Below are 13,391 nucleotides of genomic sequence, written 5' to 3' on the forward strand. Positions count from 1 at the left end.
TCACGTGCACCACGTTTGCAGTGACACGTGTTCACACCCACATGCATTGCAATGTTTTTCTGCATGTTATAAGTCTGATTCTTCTCTTTAAAAACTTTATTTGACACTGTGGTAAACCTTTATCTTTACAGATTACAAAGTCTCAAAGTAGAGTTTGACAAAGGTCAACCTACCAAAGTGGATTTATCTTAGTCTGTTAGAGACTGGATAAGAGCCCTCTTTTTCACATCCTGATGAATGCCATGGACCCTCCTGGCCACGACGGCAGAAATATGTTGACGACACTGATGGGGATGGGGTACAAAACCCCTGTGTCCCCACCCTAAGTTTTAATATTAAGCAAATCACACGTAAATTACTTTTTATGTGGAGTTTGCATTAATTTTCAAATCACTCACTCAGCTTCCTGCACGGGCCCCAACTTAGTTGTAGAAGTGCCTCCCTGTCTCCAGGTAAAGGCCCGCTCTCTATAAAACACGTTTTTTAGAGAGCCAGGACTGCCGATGATGAAGCATGACACCTGGTGGTGTGTGAGGTCAGTCCTTACATTTTTTTGAGATGCCCAACACCACACAGAAGAAGGCGTAGTTTGCCTTCATTTGCACTCAGACACTCATTCAGGATAGCTTCTTGCTGTGTGTACCTATATTACTTGGAGGCTAGCTCATCCTGATTACCCAGTAGCCTTTTTTTGCCTCCCCTAGTGAATACTAGGGATATTGTGTTTATATGCATTTTTAAACTGCTATGTCGACCTGGCAAAATAAACCTGTAGCCTGGCCCAAACCTTCCTTTCTAATGCATATAAGCCACCCCTATGGTACGCCCTGTACAGCCCAGAGGGCAGGGTGACGTGTATTTAAAAGGTGGGAAATGTACTTTAAGCTTTACATGTCCTGATAGTGAAAAGCTCTTGAAGTTGTTTTTTCACTACAGCAAGGACTACCTCTCCCATAGGGTAACATTGGTGTTACCTTATTACATTTAATAAGCTGCAATTTCGTGGATTCAGCCGAACCAGAGCATCTCCTCTGCTGTGCAGCGCAACCCCGAGATGAACTGACAGATCGCCGCTGGTACGTGGATCAGCCATTAGAAATAATGGGGTAACCCAGTGACCCTCAGAACCTGGGTAAGTACATAAAGCAGAAACAGTGGTTCTGTTGGGAATAAACTTAGTTTAAACAACACTACATGTATTCGATAACTGCTGCAATAGTCATTAGATACAGTTATAAAGACACACACAAATACACCAATTTGGGTAACACAAAGTGATTTTCATTTTCACTGTATTCGAATCCACATAAATATTACCACTGTACAAGACTGACCAACAAAAACTGAAATATACCACAAGATACTCAGTGACTAATAGTGCATAATGACATAACCATCAAACATCTCCCTTAATTTGGCAATAAGGATGTCCGTTTCCTTAAAGTAGTCCCCTCTTCTGCTGCAATTGCGACGTAATTGCAAGAATTGTCCATACGGAAGGTTATCCCTAAGGTTCCTAGGGTGATGGGAGTTGTATTGTAACAAGGTGTTCCTGTCGGTGGGTTTTTTGTATAAACTCATCACTATTTTGCCGTCTTCTTCTTCCAATGTCAAGTCCAAGAATGGAATTGAATCCTTATTGTGAGTTATGGTGAATTAGATGTCTGTACTGCAGGAATTCAGCCAAGTTAGAAACGACATCAATTAATTCACAGTGCCTGACCACAGCATGACAATGTCGTCAATATATCGCTTCCAAGCTGATATATTGTTGATATATGGATTTTGATCTGAGTAGATGTTCTTGTCCTCAAAGTGATCCATAAACAGATTCGCTAGACTCGGCGCGAATCCGGCGCCCATCGCCACACCTCTGCATTGGAAGTAGAAGACATTCTGAAAAATGAAGTAATTTTTCGTCATTGCAATCTTTAGTAATTGAACCAGGAATTCAGTAGGAATCCAGTGGGGTTTAGGACAAGTGTCCAATACCTTACTGATGACTTCAATTGCTTCTTTCTGCGGAATACTCGTATACAATGAGCACACGTCTAGTGTAACAAATAACTGTGTGGATTTATCAAAAGGTTGATCTTCAAACAATTGAATAGTATGCATCGTGTCGCGGAGATAAGATCTAGTTTCCTGAACAAAAGGCTGTAGAAAACGAAAACTATCAAGGTATTGATTTAGGGGTTCCAGAACCGATCCACATCCGGATACAATTGGTCTTCCCGGAGGTTTTTGTAGATTCTTATGTATTTTGGGAATGGTATAGATTGTAGGAACCCTGGGATTAGTTTTATTGAGGAACTTACATTCAAGTTCCGAAAGAAATCCTTCCTCAATGCCACAATTCGTGAGATCTCTAATAAGTTTAGCAATTTCCTTCGTGGGATCACCGGGGATCCGAGCATAGCTAGTCGTACAGCTGAGTTGTTAGTTGATCTCCTCAATGTAGTCCTCTGTATTTTGCTCCACCACAGCTCCCCCCTTGTCAGCAGTCTTAATCACAATGGACGGAGTGAGAGGTTGCCTGATATCTTCGCATGCGACCTTAGGATAATTTGTCTTTTCCTAGTCCTCAGGTGAGCATTAAGCCTTGGACAACACATTTTAGTCTGTTTTAAAATATAAATACACACACATAGTTCTGATTATATCTTTTGTAATTACAGGCTGCCATACTTTTTTGCCCTGATGAAGACCCGCTTTAGATGCGTATAAATCTGCACGTCATCTTAGGGTCGAAACGTCGATGTTACCAGTCTGATTGATCCATGCAATTCCACCATTTGAACATTGAAGGATATATGTTGTGGTGTTATATGCTATTGATTTTGGATCATTTGTGCTCAAAGTATAATTTTTGTTCATTGTGTATATATGTGTTTGATGTCAATTTATGTTTGATTGTTATGTCATTATGCACTATTAGTCACTGAGTATCTTGTGGTATATTTCAGTTTTTGTTGGTCAGTCCTGTACAGTAGTAATATTTATGTGGATTTGAATACAGTGAAAATGAAAATCACTTTGTGTTACCCAAATTGGTGTATTTGTGTGTGTCTTTATAACTGTATCTAATGACTATTGCAGCAGTTATCGAATACATGTAGTGTTGTTTAAACTAAGTTTATTCCCAACAGAACCACTGTTTCTGCTTTAGGTACGTGGATCAGAACTGTCACAAAGACCAACATCGTAAATTGTCCCCTCATTGGGCCTGCCGCTGCACGATGCATCCTTGGAGCAGGGCCTTGCATTTCTTGTTGATTGCAGCCTTGAAGACAACGGACTCCACAATGCAGCCTTCAGCTCCTCGGAACTAATACATCACCCTGACTGTACGACACATTCTCAATGCTAGACTTCGCATCACAAGCTCTCGCCGAGAGGGATCTTCAACAATGCCGCAGGACTTTCCACAATAGCTAGGCTGCATTTCGGCACTGGTGCATCGATTTGGATATGCGACGCATGTTTGAGACGGATCCTCGCAATGCTCAACAAACCAGGATTTTACATACTCTGTTCAGCCGGCCTATCTGAGTCCCTGTAGCCGTCCACTGTTCCATTGCGGACGGCTTGAATTTATGACTGTGTCCCGGTCCTGTGGCGACCAGATATCCACAGTTTTTATTTAAATCGTTCAAATTGAATATCTCCGGGTCTGCTGATTAGATATTTGTCATTTTGGTCTTCTTTTATTTATCAAAAATCACTCATTTTTCTCAACTGGTGTGGGATCCTTATGTGGTGTATTTCCACTGTGTTACTGTTTGGAGTGTTACACAACTAATTTAAAATTGCTTCTGAGCTAAACCTGACTGTTCTGAGCCAAGCTATCAGAGGGTTGAGCCCAGGATGATTTAAGGATTGCTTGTGACTTCACCCTGAGAAGAATTGTGATTGCTGCCTAAAAAGGGTTTCACCCCCCCTCAGCTAGTAGCCCAAATTCTGTATTCAATTATTATCCAATCAGAGTTTGTATTCCTTTTATCGACCTCTGAAGGAAGAAAAGCTGAGTCGACCTTTTAGTGATTCAAACCTGCAAGTTGCAGATTATGCAAAGATCTTAACAATGCGCACACCAATGGTTGATCTCTCTCGCTTGGGTCACAACAGACTTCCCCACATTTGCAGCTTACTGGTTAGCTGTCAAAGCAAATCAAATGTTAGATGGCTGTAATATATGTGCAGTTTGGAACTCTGAATTGGTCTGACGGCGGTTTATCCCCTGTACCCTGGCTACTTTGAGTGCATGGGCTTTGTATGGGTGGAACTCTACACGAATGTAAGAAAGTTAAATCACAACCCAGATTTTTTAGCAGTGAGCTCTGCGTCAGAGTGACTGAGAAACAAGTGACCCAGAGGTGCTTTGTTCCTGCCTAAAAGCTACCCAGGCTCCACAATTCTGAGTTTACAGCCCACCGTTGAAATGTTAATCCTCCATTGCAATATAGCTACTCCTGTCATGCTCTGAGTTTGCCTTGCCGTTTCCACACCCATACACCACTGGCTGCTGAGGGATGTTGGTAGACTGCCAAGGACTATAGCTCACCTCAAAAGGTGTGAGAGAGTCTGTCCTTTTTCTCTGCTCCTCATTCACTGCAGAGCCACAGGTTGTCATCAGTTCTTGCTCTTCTAGCCAGGGGGCATACAGAGACTGTTTCTGAGAGATCTGCTGGTAGGTCTGCCTGGTTAAAGGCGTATCTACACTGAGAGCGTGGCTGTAAATCTGCTTCAATCAGAATTCTCCTATGAAGTATTCAATACTGTCTGTTTTATTATTAATTATTGTGTGGTCTTCAAATAAAGAGTCCTATTTTTTCAGATATCCTTTGTCTTTACCTATTCTCCAGTTGGTCGATGAATGCCTCCTGACCCAGTTTAAGCGAAGCTCTCTTGGAGGTCAGAAGTTCTGTGACCTTGAGGGAGGTTGCATACACGTCAAGAGCTTGAAATGCCTAATGTCTCAACCTTCCTACTACTTCCTGCAAGACCTCATGCTGGATCCATTCATTATCTGACCGAGTCCTTTGCTTATTTTCTCTAACTGGCAAACGTAAAAGTGGTCAAACGTGGTGGTGCTTTGAAGCACATCAGATACTTAGGCTTAGCCCTTCCTCCACTAGAGGTGTTGCCAATAGCACTGGTAATACCTTTCAGCAGTGTGTTACCAAGGAATCTTGATAGGTATTGTCTTGGGTGATTCTACCACTTCTGCTTATATTGTATAAATGTATACTCATATCTTCATCTGAACTAAATATTTTATTTGTTTTTCAGTGTTCTTTATCTTCAATAAAAACCATTTAACAAAAAAATAATATATTATTATGTGAACTGCAGCTCTATAACAGCCTTTGTCTAACTAATCACTTCAATCAGGGCATATTCTGGTCAAATAAAAGACAATCCCCCATTCATCTGACAGAAATAAAGTGGATAGGATGTGAAAATCAGAGGGATCCCCCATAGATCAATCTGCCTTGACTGACTACGCCTTTATCCAGTTATTAACTTTCTGTTTCTGCAATGTCCGGTGCACGCGCCTCTCTTGATTTAAAAATGAGTGGAGCAGTGACAATCTTTTATTTAGTCAGTTATACAATTTCGAATAATGGCTCTTTTGGCTATCAAATATGCAGCAATTTTCAATACCTTATGGTTCTATTTTTTTTTATTTTAACTCTTAAATGAAAACCAAAACAAGAAGTCAAACATCCAATTGTAAATCATATCATAAGTCATCCATAAGTCATCACATGAAGAAGAATTTATTGTTTTAAATTAAACCAGTTATGGCTGATCACTGTATCATGCATCAATTTTTGAGGAACATACCAAGCACTAATTAGGTTTCTTATTTCTCTATAAATAAATGAGGGTACAAAAATTACAATAATGTTTCTTAAGACAAACAGCATTACAAAAAGAATGTATACAATACATTAAACATGAAAAAATGTACTTCTAACCAAAAGTGAGTGCATTATTTTTATCAATTTGGATTATCTGATGCAGTTCATTTCAACTATATAGCACAGCTTATAATTATCCTCGTGACTCTTCAGCATGTTGCCCCCAATCCTACATTGTGAAATTGGATCACGAATTCAAAGCTGTTCTGAACAGGGCCCCTCAAAATATTCTTGACCCAGGTCCCCCGAAATCCTTAAGATGCCCCTGTTTGCATGCATTCGTACTGAAGGTTATTTGCCGCTAATTTGATTGTGCAGTTGTTTTGGTTTGGAACAAAGAAGTTTACCAAAACATTCTACATATTATCAAACTTGCTTTTTTACCTAGGTGCTTAGATAAGGAGGAGAACTTTCAACATGTATTACATTTCTAGGCTCTTGTTATTGTGTCAGACAGAAAGACACTACTTCTGCATGTAAACACCTTCCCCAAAACATTTTCATTATTTAATGAATTGCTCCTTCATTTGTTCTCAACTGCTTCCTCTCGTCAAGTGGTTTCACTTTGAAGTTCTTTGCTCTTTTAATACACCATTTGTTTTGATTCACCTCAGCAGCTGAAAGCGTACATTATTAAATGTGTGCAGTGTTAAACTTGTCTTTTGCCTCAAGAGAGAAGTGGCAGACTTGTTCAATCCAATCAATCAACTGAATCACTGGGATAAATAAACAAGCATTTACAATCTAATAGGTCTCGCAAATGTTATTGTTAGAGCTATTGATGTTGTAAGGAGGAATTACTGACAGGACTAGAGGAGCAGCATTGCCTAGAGGACTTAGATTGGAATTACCGATGGGACCAGCACTGGCTAGAGGACTAAGAATGAGGAATTACTACTAGGAACAGATATGGAGCTGCATCACTGCCTAGATGACTAAGAATGGGGAATTATCATTGGGAACAGAGACACAGCTGCAGCACTGTGTAGACGACATAGAATGAGGAATTTTCACTGGGACTAGAGAAGCAGTTGCAGCAGTGTGTAGAGGACTTTGAATGATGAATTATTGATGAGAACGGAGAAGCAGCTGTAGCCCTGTCTAGAGGACTTAGAATGAGGAATTACCAATGGGACCAGAGAAGCAGCTAGCAGCACTGGCTAGAGGACTTAGAATGAGTAATTATTAGCGGGACCAGAGAGGCAGCTAGCAGCAATGTCTAGAGGGCTTAGAATGAGGAATTATTGACGGGACCAGAGAAGCAGCTGCAGCACTGCCTAGAGGACCTAGAATGAGCAAATACCATTGGGACCACAGAAGCAGCTGCAGCAGTGGCTAGAGGACTAAGAACGAGGAATTATTGATGGGACCAGAGAAGCAGCTGCAGCAGTGGCTAGAGGACTAAGAAATACCACTGGGACCACAGAAGCAGCTGCAGCAGTGGCTAGAGGACTAAGAATGAGGAATTATTGACGGGACCAGAGAAGCAGCTGCAGCACTGTCTAGAGGACTAAGAAATACCACTGGGACCACAGAAGCAGCTGCAGCAGTGGCTAGAGGACTAAGAATGAGGAATTATTGACGGGACCAGAGAAGCAGCTGCAGCACTGTCTAGAGGACTAAGAAATACCACTGGGACCACAGAAGCAGCTGCAGCAGTGGTTAGAGGACTAAGAATGAGGAATTACCACTTGGACCTGAGAAGCAGCTAGATGCACTGGCTGGAGGCCTAAGAATGAGGAATACTACTGGGAACAGAGACACCGCTGCAGCACTGCCTAGAGGACTAATAAATGGAATTATGACTGGGAACAGAAACAAAGCTGCCATATTTGTGCCTAGATAACGAACAATATTTACAGCCCTGTTTACAGAAACGGAGCAGCGTAGCTCCGAGTGAGTGAAACATAATTAATGCTAAAGACTAATTATGTCAATAAAATATTGATCTTATTTCAATAAAACAAACTGGTAGAATATAATTCTAGTCCTATTTGACTGACTTCCGTTTTTGAAGTTTACAGAATTCTTTAGTAATAAGTGGCAAAATAAAATAAAACCCCTTATTATTATGCTCATATTACAATTTAACCAAAGGCAACTGCTGACATAATTGTTCTGCATTGTGCTTTATTAAAAAATAAAGAACCTAATTATTTGAAGATGGTAAAACACAGGGCTAACACATTAAGGGCCATATTATCGAGGAACGGCGATAACATTTTCGCCGCTTTAGTGGCAGGAAACTGCCACTAAAGCGGCGATAAGGGGCTTGATAATATGCCCTTGTGAATTCCCATAGAAGCCCATGTTCACACCAGAACCTGGGCTTCTACGGGAATTCACAAGGGCATAGTATCAAGCCCATTATCGCCGTTTCTTGATAATATGGCCCTACATATGTTAAATCCGCTTTTAAAATACAACTCCATGCTCCCTCAAACAGGATAATCAAGATGAACATGAGTTGGAATATCAAGAAAGCATTTCTATCTTTTAGGGTAGAGCCAGGTTGCAAGATAAATCTGTTGCTGTTCAAAGTGTAATGTGTGTGTAATTGGCTGCACATGCATTTAAATCCATTGTGAATGATGTTTCCTTAATAGGTCTCTTAACTTGCTCTAAGTGTCACTTCTCCACTACAACATCTAGGTACCTGCCACCAACTGCTGAGTTTTAAGTTTCTATTTAAATAAACAATTTCTATGGTAACAATTGAATTAGCATTTTGACAGGGGGTTTGCAAGATTTTTTTCTCTCGCAGAATCGTGCAAAGTTTCCTGACCAAGACAAAGTTTATCTTTATTTCACTGCTGCTGGTTGTCCTGCCCAAGACTGGAGGTGGAGCAGGTTGCAGCGATATGGATCCCTAGCTCTGATTGGTCTTTGGGTGATGCTGAAATGCTCACATGTCACCTGTTCTCTTATAACCAGCAAGGAGGGCAGCCACGAGTCATAGGATTGAGAAGGTGAGATTCTGCATGGTGTGGTGGGAGGCTAGCAACACCGAGAAGCATCTGGAACGTTTTTCTGCTGCCACTCAGGGCTCCATTTTATCAGATCTTTCATTTTACTTTTCCAGCTTCCCACTTCACAAGGCCAACAACATTTTTAGGTCTTGGGACCATCCGGTCTGCCGAAGGCAGAACCGGAAGTCGAGAGATTTAATGACTTGGAGAAGAGGGGCTTGAACCAGCCCCTCTTCTCCCCTGTTCTCCATTGGCTGGCCTCTTGAATGCTGGCCAGCCACTGGAGAAGAGGTCAGTCATTCAGATTAGGCCCCGTCCTTTTCGGATCGGGGGGGCGTGTTTTTTGCAAGAAGTCTCAAGGAGGAGATAACAGCAAAACACGCCCCCGAATCCGAAAAGGACGCTGCGTTTCTCCGAGGCATTTCTGCTCTGCCTCGGAGAAAGGCGGTGGTGTCTTCCAGGGCCCTCGGCTTGTTTTTGGAGGGGGGGTTAGAGACCTAAAAACCATGTTTTTTACCTTCCCTGTGAATTGCAGACGCTTTTCCAACACCCGAAGTAGCAGTGGTAGAGTTGCGAGGAACCGCTTACACGTAGTATCTCTATTCGAGAACCCAACAGATTCATGGGGAACAAAAAGTGATCTCAACAGGTTCGGTCTCAGTCACAGAAATATAAAATAGTATCTTTTGAGGAAAAAACAAACCATTTCAGCAGAGAATATGCCAATATTAAAAGGTAAGAGACCCAATCCCGTACTACACACGTGCCAACACACCTACTGTCCAATGCCGCGCAAACGAAGCCATGAAAAGAAACTGTCGAACAAGCTGCTACAATACCTGAAATCATCAAGTAATAGTCACATTCTTGCGAAATCGCTCCCAAACTACGTCTAACATACCGGGTACCTATAAGGAAAAAAGTTATTTTGCATTGTAACTTGTGCAGATTATGAGTGCTGTTAAAGTATTGGTGTATTGCATCTTGAAAGCGTCTTGTCCAATCAAGCCATACAAATAGAAATGTGTTGTAACTAAAGGACACGGGGCTCCCTCTGCTGGAAGAAAGGTAAATAGAACTAGAAAGATAACATTCTGCAACAATTTAAACTACTTGCTGCAACTAGAAAACAAGCACTGGCAAAGCCAATAGTTCACGCATTTGGGTCCCAATGGCTTTGCACAATAACGTGAGGCATGGCAAAAAAACAACAAAAAAAGCTGGATTGGTAAATAAAGATTTCTAAAAATAAGCAGACTAAAGCGGGGGGAAGCATCTCAAAGAATACGGATGGGGGAACTTTACAAAGGATGTGGGTGGGGAAGCATTATCACAGGCGTAGTGTGAGGGAAATAACATGGAGGGCGTGGAAGATAGGAAGCAAAGTGGAAGGGCTTAAGAGGCAAGAAGCAACACAAAGTGAGGGATGGAAGCAACATAGAATGGGGCTGAGAGAATAAATGGGAGAGAGAGCGACGTGAAATAGGCTGTGGAGAACCGATCAGGTGATAAAAGCATTGTGGGAGGAGAAGTACACGAAGGCAAGTGCTACAGTGAATGGTCGGAGAGAACCACATACACAACAAATGGTAATGCAGAGGGAGAGAAGTAGATGGAGGAAGACAACTGGAAGATACATGCACTTTAACATAGTGCCGAACCAAAAAGAAAAATGTAGTGCTTGAAAAGCAAGCAGTGGAAAGATACTGGTAAAACAAATGTTCCAAGGGAATGGACAAACACAAGAAGAGGAAGGAAAAGCACACACAAGCTAACAAAAAGTCAAGTTACTGAGAGTAACATTAATATAATCGGTGTTAAGCAATGGGCAGCTCTAAACCCACTGTAAGCTGAAATAGGTCTTTTCGCCGTTTCTTTAAATGTTTTAAAAACAAAAACATAAACAAAAATAATGTCATGAGCAATGCCAATAGCTCTAACTTTACCAATGCCGAGACCATTGCATTGTAAATGCTTGTTAAACATCCAACTGGGTCAGGAGCTGTGAGAGGCTCTGCCACTGATGACCCCCAGGGGCAGGAAGGACCCGGGCAAGCAGGCTCCAAGTAAGCAGTGCCTGCACACGAGGAAGTGCTTCCCTCTGCCTCCCCCCTCTCGGCACCAACCAGGCTTGCTCTCCTGCTGGTCGCAGTTCATGGTGCAGGAGCTGGCTCTGAGGGAAAGCCTGCAGACAGATCTGTCATACTCCCCGGCTCCTCCCTGAGCAGCTACAGAAAGTGTTGTTTGCTTTACCTGCGCCACCAGAAATTTGACCCGAGCATAGGTTGCTGAGTATGCGCTGGCAATGCAACTAGGAGGAGCCGGGAGGTGTGGTTGCAGCAGTGTCGGCTCTTCATAAGGGAAGTAAGCGCGGCCGCCATTGGTAACAAGAACAATTCAGACGTGCCATTGGTAATAAAAATTAAGCGCTGTAGCCATTCTTAAAGTGAAAAAAAACATGTTTGTGAAATTCCCAACCACATATTTTTTTTGTAAAAGCATTCCATGCCACGCTTTCACTTTAATAGTGGCTGCACACCTTTCTTTAGACGTGGCTTGTGTAAAGAAACAGAGTTGCAGGCTAAGGAAATACCAAGAGTTTGCAAGGCAATAATGCTTGTTATTTCCTTGGCTGGCAACTCCGTTTATTTAGACGGGCTCGTCTAAAGAAATCGGCACATCTGCAATTAAAGGTAACGCACAGGATGGGGCACTTATAAAAAAAGAAAAAAAATTGTTCCTAAACAAAAAGATAAAAACCTGCATTGTACGGAAACGGTAGTTGGCTGGTGCTCATCGCTTACAAACAGAAGTGATGTATCGGGAGCACTGGCCAATAAGGAGCCAGGAAACAAGAGCAATAAAGATTTTACCCAATGGCAAGCAGCAGCTGTAATTGCACTCCGTAGAGTGCTCACAGCAAGTCTTGCAGGCAGAACATGCTTGCTGATGCTCGACCTAATAAAAATTGTTTCCCACTTGGATCATAGTATTTTTTGGGGACTCAGAAAAATACCTGTAGCTCATCACATGACTTTGTAAGCAACGCAACATAGATGATCTTCCTTATTAGATCTTATCAAGTTGTCTACGTATGTATAAAGCGAACAATACTCAAGACTTCTGACTGCTCTTAATGTTTTTTAATATTATGGATACTGGCCAGATTGAGAGAAAGCACTTTACAAAGCATTGCATAAGATGGAGAGAGATCTTGTTTCTGCAGCCAACAGCTTGTCCACCAGACTATATCTTCCCCACCACAGATTATATAAACAGAGACATTGGCATGATGAACACACACCACTTCTACTTACAGGTACTTCAACATGGGGAGGTTCTTAAAAGCATTTGGATCGATGTACGTCAAACTCCTTGTATTTCGAATTTCTCTGTAAAATAAAATCAACAAATTTGCACTGACAAACAGGTCAAGAACCCTCTGTTTCATTGCATGGATCCATTCCGTTATTCTCTAGTACAAATATTTAAACTTTAAATGGGACAGTTGCAAAGGTGTATTAAATTATAAGGACGACATTACCTTCAAATATGAAAAATATCCACAAGTGAACGTTTCTGTGTGCTGGCAGCAAACGGGGAAAATATTCCCTAGGTCTGTGTCTATGAGTTGTATCCTAATTACTGAGTGTAAGAACGCCTCGAAGATTTGGAGCAAGAACAGGGACGGGTTGCCTTTCACCCCTGTGCTGCTAGATCATGTTTCGCCAATCAGACAAGAATGCTGTGTCCTAGATCTAGCACTTCACTACTAAACTTTTAATTACTGTTTTTTGTTGGCCACTTAAATCAGACTTCATTTTTGTTTTCGTAAGTAATAAACAAACTTAATTTAAAAAGGCTGCCCAACTGAAAATGCAGGTCAAAATTGACCATTTAAACAATTTGTCCCCTTTTCTCGATTATACTCTTTAATGGTAGAGAGTTACTACAGTCTTTTCTTTAGTTGATGTGAATTGTTTAATTATACTTTTTCTTAATCTAACATTATATTAATCATAGAGTTATACAGAGATTGCGGACACAAATGTTCCCATCACATTTGTGTGTGTTTGATGTACATCCCCAAGTGGCGAAGGGTATGCCCAGATGTGGAATCGTGCTTGCTGTGCAGCTAGAACCAAGCTGCACCTGACTGAAGAGCCCCAATCAGCGCACAACCGGCCTTGGTTCCTTGTGTTCCAGTTAAGGAGTGCAACTGGCCTCGTAGTTCGGGCTTGATTGTTCCTATTGGAGCAGGGTCAAGATTGATTTGCATATGGCTGGGTCCAAACTGAGGTTGCGTGGTGGACAAAGGAACAATGGGTTGGAAATCTACTCTGTCGATTGCCAGTGGTTAGACAAATTGCAAACACTCCTCCCACCACCTTTTGTGGGTTTGAAGCATGTTCAAATCAACTGTAGGCATCTGAGATTAGGGCAGCAAGAAAACATTTTGCTCTCACCTTGTGAGTCTACAGAGGACATAAAACAT

At 41.7% G+C, this 13,391-nt stretch overlaps 1 protein-coding gene across 1 annotated transcript in view; it reads right to left on the minus strand.

The window, feature by feature from the left end:
- The window catches only part of TSHR (thyroid stimulating hormone receptor), a 632,465-nt gene that overhangs the window by 219,410 nt on the left and 399,664 nt on the right, over positions 1-13,391 (minus strand). Inside the window, exon 5 of the mRNA XM_085626611.1 lies at positions 12,214-12,288. Coding sequence (XP_085482737.1) covers positions 12,214-12,288 — 75 coding nt within the window. The remainder of the gene's footprint in view (positions 1-12,213; positions 12,289-13,391) is intronic.

The sequence above is a fragment of the Triturus cristatus genome, chromosome 9 (genome assembly GCF_964204655.1).
Source record: "Triturus cristatus chromosome 9, aTriCri1.1, whole genome shotgun sequence".
Lineage (NCBI taxonomy): Eukaryota > Metazoa > Chordata > Amphibia > Caudata > Salamandridae > Triturus > Triturus cristatus.